Here is a 17,979-nt window from a genome sequence, read left to right on the forward strand (position 1 = left end):
TTAAAACACCTTCATCTCCCCAAAAAGAAACCTTGTACCTACTAAGAGTCACTTCTTATCCCCTCCTTACCCACAGCCAAGCAACCACTAATTTACTTTTGTCTCATTTCATACACATGAGATCATACAATATGTAATATTTTGTGACTGGCTTCTTTCACTTAGCATAAAGTTCATCCATGTTGTAGCATGTATCAGTACTTCATTCCTTTTTGTTGCCAAATAAAATTCCATTGTATGAGCATACCACAGTTTGTTTATCCAATCATCAGTCGATGGACATTTGAGTTTTCACTTTTTGACCATCATGAATAATGCTGCTTTGAACATCTGTGTACAAGTTTTTATGTGGACATACGTTAAGACTACTATGCTTTTTTAAAAAGAGCATCTATGCATTAAAAGAAACTGGTGGAAAGTTACTACTAGGTAATTGATTCACAGTGCCATTGCTTTTGCAATGGTACTCAAAAATGGTATCATTTAAAAACAAACAAGAAATAATACAGTCTCCAAGATCTATTATGTAGTAGAGTACTGGTACTCTACTGTGAGGATTATGAGAATTGTGAGGAATTTTTTATTTATTTCTTGCTTGTCTATATATTACAAAAATTTTATGCTTCTACATTTTGCAATAAAGGAAAAATGTTAAAAGGGGCCGCCATATGTTTCTAACATCTTTACACTAGTTCATGAACAATTCCATAAAAATTCAAGATTTTTATAACTTCAGATTCATAATTAATCATTGAGACAAATGATTCTTCTCCATTTTAAAACTAATTTCATTTATGAAATACCAGAGTCACCCAAAACATAAGATGTACTCTAATCCCACTACTTTCAAAATAAATATAGTTAAAGAAGTAAATTCCTCCCTTTGGTCACCTCATCTCATTCCACAGTTTGACAATACAGTGCATAGCCTTCCCTACTTTTCCCTGTAGTGTCACTGACTTATCTATCTACCTATACACACTTACTTATAAATACAAAAATGTATGTATTAATCACTAGCTGTTTTTTAGTATATTTGTAGGCTTCTGGGCTTTGAAATCAGAAAAACATTGGTTCAAGTTCCAACTCTTGTCATTTATGAGCTGGGGGACTTTGTGCAAGTTACTTAACCTCACTCATCCTCATCTCCTGGACTCTGAGATGGGCTATCAATATCCTACCTCACAAGGTTACTATTCAGGGATTGAACTTAGATTGTTCACATTGAGCACAGTGTCTGTCATATAATAAGCACTTAATAAATGTTATTTTTGTCATCGTCACCATCATCATCGTTCTTAATAGTGTAACTACCAGTCTTCTTCCTATGGATAAGGACACTAAGTAAGTAATATTCTGAGGCTGCCACAATGAATGACCACATTCTAGCTCTTGAGAAAGCTTGCAAATTCCTTACCCAAACAAAATCCCTCCTCAGTTCATAGTATCCAGTTTGACATTGTACAGTCAAACCCAGCCTGCCTCCCCAAACTGTTACCATTCCTGCTCTAGCATTTGCCCCATGACTTTTGTCATCTACCACAAAGTTTGTCAAACAGAAAAAATCAAAGTCTTTGGCTTGTGTACCAAGCTGAACAAACATGGCGGCAGTGTGCTGCCTAGAAAGTTCTTGTTTTTCTTTTCTTTTCTTTTTGATCTAATTGATTCAAAAAGAGATTCAGAAAGTGATTTACACTAGCTATCAACAGAGAAATAGAAAAATTGATGAGAAAAAGAATGGAGAAGTTGTGCTACTGTGCTTTTCACTGAATCTCTATTGCTTTAATATTTACCAGTGTGTATGCATAATTTCAGAACTCTCCGTTTTAAGTCAGTTTTCTTCAAGCCACATACAACTCAATAGAAATAAAATTCTCTCTCCTTTTAAATAAGTCAGAAATCCTCTTGGGAACTAATCTCTCAGGATGGATAAACCAGTTCAGCTGAAATTCAAATTGACCCAGATTCAAGCTAACACAAAATTTCAAACTTTTGAGGTTGAGGAAGAATTGGGATCAATTATTATGTTGTTACTGTTGGTGGTATTTTACAGTTTATAGTTTCAGCCAAAGACAAAAACACTCATGACTGCAAGAGATTCAGCTCAAAGGATATTTCTAGGCAGGCTGAAATTAGGGAATTGAGTGAATTTTACAGAAAAAAAGAAGGGACGTGAGATTTCTAGACCCAGAATAAATTTTGAAAAAGTTTACAAATCATTATCCTCAGGTTTCATTGGTACTTGGCCTGTGATGAGGATGACTTTATTCAACATTGGAGTTTCATATGCGCATTAAATTTGAGAAGCACTGTTAAAGAATGAGACAGAAGTCCAATTCATGTAGAGTTCAGGCCACTTGTGGGCTGGGTGACCTTGGCCACCTGAGTTAGTTTTTAGAGTGTAAAATTAGCTTGATTTGGGCATAATGCAATTTTGAAAAAAGTCATATGAAAGACCTTTTCAGTGAGCCCAAAGTCCTTGACTTAGATCCAGCTAGAAACAACATTCTCCTTAGATTAATAAGGAGGGAGTAGAAATTTCACTAATAGGTTTATTATATTCATTTGGAATCACAGGATCCTCCCAGGCTCTGAAAGTCTATTTATCCATTCAGCCATTCCACAAACATTCATTAAACCCAAATTTGTGCCAGTGTTAAAATTTAGCAGATCAAAGCTCTTTAGTATCTAACATGAAAGAATGGAAATAGTTTGGTAAGTCAAATTGTAAGCGTAAGTAAATTGTTTCTGTGATTTTATAGGCAAAAGCTGTGTTTAGGTCTGTATTTGCCTTTCAGGTAAACAACAGTTTTGTTATGTGATTCAATACACAAACCACTGTCCTTGTTTTAGGAGGAGGAGAGGAAAATAATCTGAGAAAGCTCCGCTTGAAACTTTTTAATGAATGGCAAATATTAAACCCTACTATCTGAACTTTTTAAGAAAGAGACAATTGATGATTTTTCAATTCAAGAATAAATTTCTTAACAAATGGATTCACCACAGGATTCCTTCCCAGTGCACCATGTTCATGGTAAACTGAAATCACCCACCCAAAACAATCATGTTTCATAATGGGAGGTGTAGCCAGTTATAGTATTCTAATGCAGGGCAGTCTTTATAAAAAGAAGCATGTCTCAAATCATGACTGAGAGGTCTGCCGAGAAGAAGCTGGAAAATTATATTGGGAAGCAGTGTACATTATTTAAGGCAACATTTGTTTTCAAGCCTGATCGGAAAACAAATATGCCATAGGAGTAGAAGATGATGACACAGCATATTTGAAGAGAACATTGCAGAATTTCCAAACTACCCGTGGCCTTGTTTCTAGAGTTAAATCTGCAACGATGAACACATGTTCCACCTCTAACCCTGCCAAAACTGCTTAACATCTGGAATGAACATATTCCTTTAGACGCCTATGAAATAGGCTTAAATTGAATCAATTTTCACCTTATGAACAATACAGTTCCTGTTACACTTCAGAACCTAAAAGAGAGATTAACTTAGATTTCTTTTTACTATAGTCACTTGAAAGCTATTTTCTTTACATAATTTATTCTCCTGTGGACTTTTGAGGACTTGCCCGTTAACATCTAGACATCTCCTCAAGAGCAGGGAACGTTTCTCCTGCTTCTCCTGTCTTCACTCCCACAGACACTGGGTTAGCGCCAAGGGACAGGCTAATGTCAAAAGTGCCTTCAGCAAGTGCATTCGCTGCACGGGATCACTTACCTCCTTAGGTCATGATTAGCCATTCGGATGCCGCTCTGGAGCCAAGGTTAATGCATTTTTGCTCATCTACTTAAACTTAAAACAATACTTGGCCCCAAGCCAATGCTCAACAAGCATTTGCTAAGTAGAGGTAGAATATGACTATTTGTTTATTGGAGATAAACCCTAAATGGCTCTCAAGGAGACACTTGTTAGCATGTCTTTATGTTGCTACAAGATTAAAGCATCCGAATAGAAAAAGCCAGGACTAGCTGATTTGTTTTGTAGTCACATGAAAGATCAAAACAGAAAGACCATCTAGCTCCACTTTGTCTGTGGACAGATGAGGCTACTAAGGTCCAAAGAGGCTAAGAGACTGGCAAAGTCATTGAAGCCAGCGCGATTTAGTACTCTGGATCCCAAGGCCTGTGCCGCACCTGCATGAAGACCTCTCCTCTGAATGCCAGACTGGTCGATCCAGCAGCCAAGAGCTCCGTGGGGTTGACTGATGTGCTGCTCAGACCCATCATGGCTCCCAACACCACCACCAATCTGCTTCTCCCGTGACTTTCTCACTTACTAACAGTCACTTAACTTCTCAGGCCAAAAGTCTAAGAGTCCTCCTTGATACCTCTACCTCCACACTTTATATTCAGCACACCAAGAGTCCTCTTATTTCTACCTATACAACTTGTCCCGAATTTGAACACTTCTCATCAACTTGGTCCAAGCGTTGTCTACTACAGTGACCTCCTCACTGGTCTCCCCTCCCTGCTGTCACTCTCGCCCCTGAAGGTCACTCTCAGCAGGCCAAGAGATCAGTTCAGAACACAAATCTGATATCATCATTTCCCCAACTTAACTCCATTTCTTTACCTCCCAGCCCCTCACCAACGTCTTTCCATCTCACAAAGAGTAAAATCCAAAATTCATGCCATGGATTACAAGACTTTATGTGATTGAGATTTTCAAAGTGAGCAGACAGTGTCTCTTAGGTGCACAACCTCCTTTTACTCCACTTCAGAGTCAGAGTAGAGACCTGGTGGATCATTGACAGGATACAACACATCATTTCTTATATTCTCACGTGAATACTCTTGAATCTTGGCCTAAATATCAAGAAAAAAGGCTTTCCGGAGAAAGAATTGAGAGATGAGGAATGACTGAATACAATGAGACTGTCATTCTATCAAGTCCATGTCATTATTTATGGGTACATACTATTACCTTGAACTATGAACCTTTGCCAATAGATGCTCTCAGTATGTACTGTTTGGTCCCTGGAGATAAATACAAATACCATGTCCATGCATCTTTAACCCCCCAGAGCCCAGCACAGTTTCAGATCAAATTGGAACTCAGTACTTGCTTATGGCATGGAAGAGGAAAGGACTTACGTTGTGACTGATCACACTGCATTCCAACAGGTCAGAGTTAGTCATAGCTCCTTCTAGTTTCTCTCAGCCCACACTGAGCTGTTCAGAAGAGCATAGAGGGAGAGCGCCATCATCAGAAAGGAGGACACTTTGTTTCCAGTGCCAGGCATGGGCCAGAACTGTCACTAAATGTCTCCCTTTAAAACCAGGAGGTCCAGTGAAAATCTTTGGCATCTAGTCTTTGGCACCATTCATCTTGAGTCTTTCCAGATGTGAGCACCACTCTTATAACTACCGCACTTCTATAGACTGTTGCACTTACCAAGTGCTTGCCAACTGATTTTATCTGCTCTCTGGAGCAGCGATCCTGAAGGTTGTAAGTATTGTTATCTCCACTACAGGTTAGAGAACTGAGTCACACACAAAAAGGTCAACTAACCCAAGTGGGATCACATGCTAGAGTACAGATTTCCAACCCTTCAGACCTAGGGATACCCTGTTATTGTTTGCTTAATTATCTTTTCCTCTCCTTACCTCCTCCATACACACAGCTGCTTCCAAATGTGGCTCATATCATAGTGCTTTTTAAGCTGAATTTAATTTCAAGATGCCCATTGAGATAGCTGGTAATACCCCGAGCCTGAAAGCCAGTGGTTTTTTAAGAACAGGCATTAGACTTTACAACACCTGTCTGCCCTAATCTCTTCATCAGTGCTTCTTTTAACAAGCTACCATCACAGACAATCCTTTCTCAATTAATGAAAAAATATTTCCGGAACTGTATTCAAGCACTCCATCTTCCTGTCAGAAGAGTAATTGTGGCTGGCTGATAAGCCAGTTTGAAAAATCAAATTTAAATGAGCCAAATTTAAATTTATAAGAGCCTCATTTAACATGCAATTAATTTTACACCTATAATAAAAAGAGAAAAACCCCCAGTCTTCCTGTGGAATTAAATAGGCTGGTAAGGAAATGCTGTGCCTCATAGAAATGAGAAAATAATTCTTGAACACTGTCATCCTTTTGGTTGCATAATACTATATACAATGTGTTCTGTCTCAGGGAAGTATTAATTTTACTGAAATTAAATATTTTTTCTGCATAATCATAGGAATGTCACTCAGTGGTTAGGGTTGAGACATAGATTATTGGTTCCAGATTTTTTTTTTTAAGCTCTCACTCTCTCCTTTATATTACCCCTTAAATCTTTAGGGCTTCTAGTGTTTTTGTTTCTTCTCAAAAGAATGGGGAATAATAGAAACGGTAGGGCTCAGCTATATTTAAGGTTCTTCGAACTTTTGTTTTAATTAGTAAAATGTTGAGCGAAGCCTTCATTTGCCAACCCTTTTATTCCTATTAAAACCCATGTGTACGTTAAGATGGGGTTATCAGTCACTTATTTATGACTTACACCATTTTATTGTTTTTGATATGCAATAAATATATCTCCATCCCATTATAAGCCCATTAAGTAATTCAAAACATGACATTAATTTGCATTTTTCAGGAAGAAAGAAGTTAAACTCAGGCTGCTTTTTATTACTTTGCTTCTAGACACAGCCACACAGGAGCCACCGTGAAAAGTCATTACCAAGTGTGGATTTCCAGTGGAGCACTAATACCATTGAGAAAGTTCTAAGGCTTTTCTTTGTTGGGGACAACGTCAGCCCTTGATATATTTTTAAAAGGTTCTAGGGGCCAATAAACACATCACAGTATTCAATGTCTTTTTTGAAACTAATCCAATGCTTTTTCTTTTTTAAAGTAAATTCTTGAAGGAAACCAAGCTTCAACTATTTCTAATAGTGCTCATATTTAGATTTTTTGAGGTTTTCCTGCTTCTGTTTCCAGGACTGAAGGGCTCCCTCCAGAGGCTGCAGCTCGAGTATGTGGATGTAGTCTTCGCAAATCGACCAGACAGTAACACCCCCATGGAAGGTGAGTGAAGAAATGTAATAAAAGACTCTAGAGTTATTGATTCTAGCTTGGCGACTTATTCCACTCACAGTAGGAAATGAAATATATTCAGACTGATTTGACTGAACGTGAAAAATAAAAACCTTTCCAGTCGATGTCTTTCAGCCTCAATATTTACCCACAAAGTCAGTGCTCCACATCTTGCATCTTCATTAATTTTTAAGCAGTTGCAGGCACTGGGAGTGTGGCTCGTACCATTACAGTGCTCACTTTCTCCAGGTTCCTTTCACTTCTGTGATTTTATCAACTAAAACAATAAACGTAATTGGAAGGGGAGTTTATAACCCAGCCATCATTATTTTGGAGTGAGTTCTCTGAGGGTGTTCTTACTTCATAATGACTCTAGGTCAGATTAGTCTCCAATCTGTGGTGATAAGTGCTAAGTGCTACCATGAGCAGAGGAGCGACTACTTGAAAATGTGACTCTTCGTTGCAATCTGGTTTTTGATTCTCAAGGAGCTGCAATATTTTATCCCCATTGTGTTAACAACTGTTTAAAGGCAATTTAAGTATCTCCCTGTGGAAGTTTTCAGAATGTTCCTAAAACCAGATTTTCTTCAGTCTGCATTTATTTATGGAAACTACCTAGGATGATTGAAGATAGTTTGGGAGGAAAAATTTAAAAGAAGGTTCTAGTTAATTGAGATTTATAATCATATGGATTATCATATACCTGAGGTGAATGAGAATGAAGATATTTGGGAAAAAGAAGGAAAAAAATAATGTTTTGGTTATTTGAGGTTTACTATATGACATGGATTTTACAAATTTTTAAAGAATTAGAATACTTGACATAAAATTACACTAAGGTAAATTTAGTTTTGATGATTCAAAAGGTAGTTCAGGATCTTGTAATAAATCAGGTTCTGTAAAGGTTTGTTCTTGCTAGAGGGTTATAGAAGTTATGGAAGTTATAAATGATTGCAGTGTATATAAATATTTCTGTAGGCTGCATTTCTGAAAATAAAAGTTGTGGAAACTATTTTCCTTACTATTTATGTCTTTCTCAACCACAGAGAAATGGTTAAAATATATATTTATATATCTAATTTTCTCTTAGAGTTTTCTGCTTTTTTTGATTTGAGTAAATTAAGAGTTTATTATAAAGCAATATCAGTGTTGGAAATTCGTAATAAGAAATTATCCATGGAAATGACATAAAATGCATATTTTTATCAAAGCAAAGAATAGGTGTTTGATAAAGCAAATCATAAACATTTTATTAGTGTAAGAAGTGCTTATTGCAAGGATAATGTGATGTCACACCATTCTCAATGCCACATTAAAACAGAGCACTGAAGCTATCGCGTGAGCACAATTGTCAAGTAAAATGCCATTCAGTGGCGGCTGTGAAAGACTGAAATTGCTTCCCATTTTAAGTGCCTAGTGACTATTTTCCTCTTTGGAAAAATGTCCTTTGCAATTATGCTATGTACAGGAAAGAAGAACATCTGGGATTTTTCAGCATCTTTTTTTTTTTTGGCTCATTTTCCCCATTCTACCACTATCTTTAATCTGAGGAATATGATATAGAAGTCTCTGAAACAGAAAACATTATAATTTGCATTATATACCTACAGAAGGAGAAGATTCTCAATTAGGAGCCAAACTATGTGATACTGATAAGATAATGGTATCTCTTATATAAAGACTAATTATGTGTTGACATTTATCAGAAGGGAGCTTCAAAACATAGAAAACAAAAACAAACCAGATTGCTACCTGATAGAGAATGTATAACTGCAGCATTAACCAGTCTCCGCTGGAATCAGAGAATATTTACATTTTCTCTGAGTTTCTTACAAAAAAATACCACAAAGGGCTTCCCTGGTGGCGCAGTGGTTGAGAGTCCGCCTGCCGATGCTGGGGACACGGGTTCGTGCCCCGGTCCGGGAAGGTCCCACATGCCACGGAGCGGCTGGGCCCTTGAGCCATGGCCGCTGAGCCTGCGCATCCGGAGCCTGTGCTCCGCAGCGGGAGAGACCACAACAGTGAGAGGCCCGCATACTACAAAAAAACAAACAAACAGCTTCCTATTCTGCTTTGTGGTATTTTTTGTTTGTTTGTTTTGCGGTACGCGGGCCTCTCACTGCGCAGGCTCAGCGGCCATGGCTCACGGGCCCAGCCGCTTCGTGGCATGTGGGACCTTCCTGGACCAGGGGCACAGGTTCGGGGCACAAACCTGTGTCTGTCCTGCATCGGCAGGCGGACTCCCAACCACTGCGCCACCAGGGAAGTCCAGGAAGCTGTTTTATCATAAGTCATTGTCCAAGTTCAGAAGTCTAATGAAGGGTGTCAAATAGAGATTTGTACTTGTTGATAAGGTCAAGAAACATGGCATGTCAAAGCTCTGCGGCAACCAACCTCCTTATGCTGGGATGTAGCCTGCTCTCTCCCACCCCCAGCAAAGGGAGATCCACTCCTGGCTGGCACATAAGACTCCGAGGCTTATTCCTCTGGGATGACTTAGCAGGTTCACACTACAGGCAAGTCCCCATGTAGGACTTATTCCAGATTGAAATAGCTTCCCTGTGATGTCTCCCTAGCTTTGCAGAAAATGTGTATCCTCAAACAATATACTCATTTGTTCCAAGGTGAGCCAGATGGAAGGGCCAGTTTGGTATTAGTCTCTAGAAACTCATTCTCTATATTTAGTCTTTCCTTCTTTACTGTATCAGAGGAAAGGACTGATCTGGGCAACAGAGAGAAGAAGAAATAGGAAATAAGAAAAAAATAAGAAATAGGGATTTCCAGGTAGCCTTGGGTGCATTTTCTCTTCTAAAAATGAAAAAAAAGGTGTGTAAGCTATGTCTGGATTCCATGTTGTTATTAAGTTTCATTTTTGCAATGATTTTGTGAATCATATATGTGTGTATGTGAGTGAAAGTTGTACCTGTACAATGGGGTCTACCTTAGGAAGGCTATTAGGGTTTCTAAAAACAATAGAAAAGTAAATGTTACATATAGTCAAAATTACCCTTGAAAACCCTATAGTAATGACTTGTTGTCAGTGTTACTCTATAGCCTTTAATTACTCAATTTCTTCTCCAAATATAGTGACAAAACCATCACTAGATACTTTCCCAGACACCTTTTTTTTTTTTTGGTAACAGCCTTAATATCATTCACATACTTTTCTTTAGCAACTCACATTGGCAATTTTAGGCTCAACTGCATCCATTTCTGTCTAATATAAGCGATGGAACAGTGGTTGCCAAGTGCATATTGCTGAATTTTCCTATATTAACTCTACATATGTTGGCACTGTTCTTTGTATGTGTGCCTCACAGTAAACCCTTAACATTTGTAGATCACCTTTAATTGGTTTCAACCATTCCCGTCAATTCCATGGACCCACAACACACCCTAACTTACGATTTTGCCAAGGCACCTATATTAAACCCTGGGGAACTAATGAGAGAACTTAGCCCAGCTTTCTAAGACTCATTTTAAACAACTTTGATTTAAATTTATTAAAATGCCAACCCCATCCTCTTGATTCGCACCATGAAAGGATGTTAATTGGGAACACTTCTAGAGTAAACCAGCGTGAGTCTCGTCCAGTTTCTACATATCAGATGACAACAGATTGAGCCAGAAAAAGATTAGCAGTAGCATCTTCATGATATTGGCATCATGGATCAAATTAGTTGTTCCCTTCCCTCCTTCCTTAGAAAGCCACTAGACAAAAAGTGAGTCCTTTCAAAAGAATGGCCATAAATTCCCAAAGTGCAACCAATGGAGGAGGAGGTGAGACAGCCTTTGTAATCTACAACCCTGTGGAATGCAATTAGACATTTTACAGCTGTGGGAAGATGTTCCTGACAACAGAGGGGAGCTTGTATACTTTTTCCTCTGTCCTTCTTGTTTATTTTTTCTGGTTCACCTAGTAGTAATTCATTTTTCTTTCACAGCACCTGCCATGCCATCTGTCTCTGCTATAATATCTGGCGTTGATGGCATGTTTTCCAATTCCAGAAAAAATCAGTCCCATGTCCCATTTCTTCTTTCTTATACTTCTGTGTTCTTCCCAGTAGAGTCACTGACAGTTCCTTGAGCTCCATGATACTCACATTCTTAAGTCTCTCACTTCCATAAATCCCCAAAGTATATTTCAAAATCTTCTCTTAAGCTCATTAGTCAAGAGAAAGTTCATTCCAACATGAATCATGTTGGACATAGATAGACACAGAGCAATTGTGTGTCTGAGGACCTGCACTAGGAGATTTTGGTGTGATTTTCTGTCATTCACAAGTGCTAGGCTAACTTCTCCATCCATACTCTTCTCATTGATCCAGAGAGGAAATAACTGAGCATGATTGTGGGCATGAAAGGAGGCTATAAACCATGTACCACTTGTGAATAGTAGAAAAAAGAGGGGACCCATTTTAGTTTATGTAGCTTTTTAAAAAAGGAAAGAAGAAAGGCCACTAAATTCATTGATCTGAGAATATGAAGATTTTAAAATTAAATTACATTTTAATTAAATTTTAATTTAAAAAAATTTGGAATTGAGTCCTCTTTTATTTATTTAGAATTTTTTGCCAAAACTAGTTAATCTCACAAACTCCCAGAGTCATTAGATATTATTCTCAATCTAATTACAGTTCAAATTATTTATTTTTTTCCTGCTAGTAGGTCAATGCAGACATAAAACAACCCAGATGTCTTATTTCAAATAAGAGAGACGAGATCAAAGTTAGCTTCACTTAATTCCCATAACATCATCATGTCAAACAACCTATTCCAAAAGAAGTTCCTTCTTTCTAAGCCATCTTTTTACTGTCCACATATGCCAGCAGGAATCTACAGATATTCAGGAATCTAGGACATCCAGTGACAGCTCAGGAAATACCAGAGAGTGGCAAACATTGCAGGATCCCAAATTTTCTACACTTTCTCAATTCCAGAACGCTGGACCTGGATATTTAGCATCCAAAGTAAAGTTTTCAGAACAAAAATGTAATGATCCCCAAACCTAGAAATATTGTCTAACCACCATGGATCATCCCTTCTGCCTTTGTATTTTATTGTCTTCCCTGAAAGACAACCTCAATCTGTCCCCTGCAAAAAAACATAATAGGAAGAAATCTTCTGCCAATAGGCTATAACAGTGTTGTTCCCTAGAAATATTTTGAAAGCCACATAGGTATTTTCAATTTTCTATTACGTACATTTAAAAAGTAAAAAGAAACAGGTGAGATTAATTGTAAAAATATATTTTAATTTAAGCCAATATATAAAAAATGATCATTTCAACATGCAATCAATATAAAAATTACTGAGGAGATATTTTACATTACTTTTTTTCATACTAAGTCTTTGAAATCTGTTATGTATTTCACACTTATAGCACATCTTAATTTGGGCCAGCCACATTTCAAGTGCTCAATAACCACATGTGGCCAGTGGCTGCTATTTGACCACACAGGTCTATAAACTCTAGTTCGAGTCTAGCAGAGCACCAGACACATACTGGGGGCTCAATAAGTATTTATTGTGTGGATGGATGGATGGATGGATGGATGGATGATTAGACGGATGAGTGAACAAGTTGTTTGATTGAATGAATGAAGCTCTAAAGTTAAATAGATCCACCATCACCTTTCTCTACTTGAAAACCTATTTTGGTTTCCTAACGTCTATGAACATTCTGGTACCTGATCTGGTTCAGCATATTTTAGGGTGATATTAAGAAGGATAGGTTGCTGGCAAAGGGCGCCAGGACACTCTTACATCCCGTTTCTCCTCATCTCTCTTAACAGCAGCATCCGGATGCCAGATCTCTCTCCAGAAATCTAGCTGATACCTAAATGAGCAGAAACGAATGGAGGCATGATTCTTTTGCAGTTCAGTTGCCCCTGAGGATTACTATATCAAATTTAAAAATTATCTAACCCATTTCATTTATGACCCTGGCCAGGATGCTCTGAGGGCCTCTGGTGTTCGTCAGATCAATCTAACCTCCTGGCTTGAAAGGCTAGGACAGCTGAGTTTTCAAGAAATTAATTTGGAGAAAGTGATTTTCATATCTAAGAGGATGAGCCAAACCCTACCAAGCCCATGGCAAAAAAAAAAAAAAAAAATTATGTTCCAATTTTACTAAATCAGTTTTATTTCCATTTTAACTGTGAATTCACCAAACAATTTACTACTACTTTAGACGTATTCAGCTGATATTTTATCCTTTACAGAACACCAAGTCATGCTGTTAAAAAAGAAATTAATTTCATTCATTCTAAGAAATAACATGGGGGGATGGTTGAGTTCACTTTGTGCTCTTTCAGTCTCTGGTGTGGTTTTTTAGAAAAATCTCATGTTTCTGTCATCGTGGGCCTCCTTCTCATTAGGACAATATTTCTATAAAATGGACTGGGAAGGCATCAGATAGACACAGCTTTAAATCCTGGCTTTGCTACCTGTTAGACTGTATGCCTAGGGCAAGTTTCTATCCTCACTGAGGCTCAGTCTCCTCCCCTGCAAATGGAGGTAACATATAAAGTGGCTTCTGAAGGAGATAGCATTGTGGGTACAGCACCTCACTCACAGCAGGGGAAGAAACAGAAGCCTCATTTCTAGAACGCCCCGCACAACACACATACACAAAAAACTCTCTTCTCTCTGGGTCTCTCTCAAAGGTAAGCATAGGAGACAACTAAGACCCTAAAATTATGTGATGAAAATCAAATGAAGGTGGCCAAGCTGCAGGGTTAGCCAGGGTCTGTGGTGAGGCCATGTAGAATCAAGGTACACAGTTGGTAATAGAATTTTCTTCTAGCTCACATTTTTCTCCTTGAAAGGTTTGTTCTGAAATTCTCCATGCCCTTTAAAATTATGTAATTACAGATTTTCCAGGGTTAATCTATTCAGTCAAAAGGTGATCTTAAGCCTGTGATTTTATTTTCAAAAGTGTATCTAGAAAAAAACTCAATAATAAGATTCACTCATTCATTCAATTGATATTTTTTGAATATCTGTACCAGCAGACAGAAGGTGCCTGGGTCAATAGCACACTTGCTCTATTGGAAAGACTCAGGGACAGATCCACCTAGCCATTAACTGTAGTTCACCAGTTAGTCTGATGTGCAGATGTGGACGCTTTGCATTTCTTGCACAGAGGATTTTTGAAGCCAGAATGGGGTCACCAGTGGGTGACTAATTTAAGACCACACTTGGCAATGAAAATTATACAAAAAAAAGACTTTGAGTCCTCACATGGTTCATGTATATTTAGTGTATCTTTTTTCTTTAAATTTATTTATTTTATTTTTGGCCGCGTTGGGTCTTCGTTGCTGCATGCGGGCTTTCTCTAGTTGCGGCGAGCAGGGGCTACTCTTCGTTGCAGGGAGCAGGCATCTCACCACGGTGGCTTTTCTTGTTGCAGAGCACGGACTCTAGGTGCACAGGCTTCAGTAGTTGTGGCACGCGGGCTCAGTAGCTGTGGCTCGCGGGCTCTACAGCGCAGGCTCAGTAGTTGTACAGCATGGGCTTAGTTGCTCCGTGGCATGTGGGATCTTCCTGGACCAGGGCTCAAACCTGTGCCCCCTGCATTGGCAGGCAGATTCTTAACCACTGCGCCACCAGGGAAGCCCTATTTAGTGTATCTTGAATGTTTTGTGCTTCATGTCATAGGCGTAAGGATGCATTGTGAATATCATTGTGAATATCATCACCCTTCCCTCAATGCTCAGTACACACATTTTCTACTTTGTCTATGGCTACCATGACTCAGAGCTTACTAATCCACTTAGTCTTACTGTTATGTGAACTCACCCATTATGTGAATTCTGCCTGTCTCACAAGCTTTTTGTTTCTCTAGCCAGTTTCATTTATCCTCCTTATTCACTTCTCTCACTTTCTTGAGAAGAACTGAATAATCTTAAGTAACACAGCAAAGGCACATTACAGAGTTCACCACCCTTACTCGTTGGCATGCTGCCTCAGATTTGCAGAGTCAGCTTCTAGGGCCATTGGAAAAATGTCCAGAGTTTGGAGCATGGATCACTCTGATGTGTATCTAACAGGAACAGAGCCCTGGTTAACAATTTTCACTTTCCAGCTAGATTCCATAGAGAGGATAGGAGTTTTAGAACATACTGAGAAGTTAAGTTTGCCAAGGCTGAAGAAAATATGTGATAAGCTGGCTTTAAAGGAAACAATATTCCCGAAAATAATTTGTAAACATTTACGGGTATATTTTGTGCTTTCTATGGAAGCCAAAGATTCCTAACCTCATTTCATAAAATCCTTTTGGAAGGGAGGATCCTGGTAATATTCTATGCAATTTACCTACTTCCTCTATTCTCTCTCCCTTTTTTCCCTTTCTTCACATCTTCAGTCAACAGTGAAGGCAGAAGGAATACAACTGCTATCACTAGTAACACACAAAAGGAGAAACAATGTGGGCCACGTGTCTGGAAGCCCATTGTACCTCCTCACCACAAATCTGTGGTCTTCACCAAGCTCAGAAAGGGTGTTTTTTTTTCCCCCTTAAGTTGGTTTTAATCAAGAAAAAAAAAGAGAGAGAATGGAGACGGCTTCTGCTCACCCCAGCTGTCAGGTGGAAACAGAATTGCTTAGTATTCTGGGGCTGTGGGTTTGTGACTCATGTGAGCTTCCTTCTGTGTGAGTTCTCTCTCTGAAAGTAGCTGGAGTTGTGACAATATTCACCTCCATATTCTGAGGGGATGTCAACTCAGTCTCAGGGGAATTCATCCTTTTAAGTTCCTCATTGTGCTGTAGCTGATCTGCGGTGACATGGGAAGACTAACATTATCCAGCTCTCCAGCCCGGGCAGGTGGGGCTGTGGGTTTTAGCTGTCTGTCAAAGCAGCGTCTCGCTCAGGGTTTACTAGTATGTGAATTCAGTGGGCTGAGCAGAGCCACCTGTGGCATGGCTAATCTGGAATTCTCAGACAGTGGGGATAAACAAATACCCTTAAGACTCTCTCTCACTTTCTGTAAAAAATGAAGTAATGAAAGGCTCAATGGCTTTTTAAAGCCCTCCTGGATGTTGAATATGTGTAATGAAACAATACAGGATCTGCAATCGGAGGACGAGGGTGCTAGTCTTGGGTGTGTGAACTTGCTTGAGTTGCTCAGTTACTGCTGCTCCGTTTTTCATTTGGAAAATGGGAAGAATAGAAACAGTACCTGGTCTAACTATTTCCAGGATTGTTGTGACAATAACGTGAGATAAGTGGGAACATTTGATTCGTAATGCCCTGCACAAATATTTTGAGATCGTTATTGTTATGTGTGTGTGTGTGTATATAATACATATATTAAGGTGTCATAACTGAAGTTTCAACCAGGCATGGAGACACAGCTGAAAATTGGTGAATTTCAAAGAGAGATGTCAAATCTTCATTTGTATATAGTAAGTATCCTACATACGAACGAATTCTGTTCCAAGAGCGTGTTTTATGTCCAATTTGTTCATAAGTCCAACAAAGTAAGCCTAGGTACCCGACTAATGCAATCACCTGTATAGTACTGTACTGTAATAAGTTTATAATACTTTTCACACAAATAATACATAGAAAACAAACAAACACAAAAAATAAATAAAACAGTTTTAATCTTACAGTACAGTACCTTGAAAAGTACAGTAGTACCAGCTACATCACCGCTGCTTTTACGCTTGCTTCCGGACATCCTGGGCTTGAAATAAAGATACTGTACTACTGTACTCTATACAGTACTGTACAGTAAAGTACACAAAAGCACAACCACTTGTAGAGGATGCACGCATGTGACAGTGTACGCCAGACACATGAACTAACTTAGGTGATTAGACATGCGAACGCACGTTCCCATCTTTGAAAGTTTGCACCTTGCAGGTACATACGTAGGGGACTTACTGTACTTGCAAAGGAAAAGGGCCAGAGCTGGCTCCGTGTCTCTTTCTTCCCCTGACATTTTATTTTGAGAAATTAAAAACCTACAGAAAAGTTGAAGAAATAAACAGCCAACGCTCTTTACCTAGATTTACCAAATTGTGCTATATTTTGCCTCTATTTTGCCCTCTCTTGTTCTCTTGCACTGTGACCTTTCACCCATAAGTACTTTCTTCTCTCTCTCCTGCGATGCAGCATTCTTCCACAAAAGCATCATGCATTCATCACACTCAAGAACTTTAACGTTGATACACCACTGTTATCTACGCAAGCCATACTTAAATTTCCTAAAATGACCTTTTTAGGATTCCGTTGTTGTTGTTGTTTGAGAGGGAGATGAGTCTGTGATTGAATTAAGAGCCCCACATTGCATTTAGTAGTAATGGTTTTTTAATCTCTTAGAGTCTAAAATCATTCCTCACCTTTTTTTCTCTTTAACAACAATGACATTTTTTTTAAAAAATCCAAGCCAGTTGTTCTGGAGCATGTCTCTCAGTCTGGATTTGTCTGATTGTTTTCTCATGATTATATTAAGATCTTTGGCAAGAAGATACACAGGTGATGTTGGGTCCTTCTCAGTGTGCTCTCTGCGGTCCCTGGAGGGTCACTCTCTGTTACTGGTCGTATTAAAGTTGATCACTTGGTTAAGGTGATCACTCAGTTAAGGTGATATCTGTCAGTTTTCTCCACTGTGACGGTACCTTTAAGACTTGGTACCATAGTGAATAAATACGCTGGGGTGCGATTCTTTGTGACCACGTGAATAGCCTGGTTCCTCACAACCCGGATTTGGCATCCACTGCCGATCCCTGCCTGCAGCAGTTATTATAGTAGGGAGTTATTACAATTACCCTCCCCCGTTTATGAATGGACATTCTGCCGTAAAGACGAACTTTCCCTCAGTCTCAGTTCTATGCCTCTGGAGTCCCCTCACCTTGCTTCAAGAAAATAAAAGTTGAAAGAGAGAAGGAGAAAGGATCTAGTGAGAAGGGCATATCTGGAGAAAACTATGCC

At 38.8% G+C, this 17,979-nt stretch overlaps 1 protein-coding gene across 3 annotated transcripts in view; it reads left to right on the forward strand.

The window, feature by feature from the left end:
* Nucleotides 1-17,979, forward strand: part of KCNAB1 (potassium voltage-gated channel subfamily A regulatory beta subunit 1) — a 427,972-nt gene that overhangs the window by 362,774 nt on the left and 47,219 nt on the right. For all 3 annotated transcript variants that reach the window (XM_004281819.4, XM_004281821.2, XM_049709722.1), the window contains exon 8: nucleotides 6,942-7,028. In XM_004281819.4, coding sequence (XP_004281867.1) covers nucleotides 6,942-7,028 — 87 coding nt within the window. The remainder of the gene's footprint in view (nucleotides 1-6,941; nucleotides 7,029-17,979) is intronic.

This window comes from Orcinus orca, chromosome 5 (assembly GCF_937001465.1).
Source record: "Orcinus orca chromosome 5, mOrcOrc1.1, whole genome shotgun sequence".
Classification (NCBI taxonomy): Eukaryota; Metazoa; Chordata; class Mammalia; order Artiodactyla; family Delphinidae; genus Orcinus; species Orcinus orca.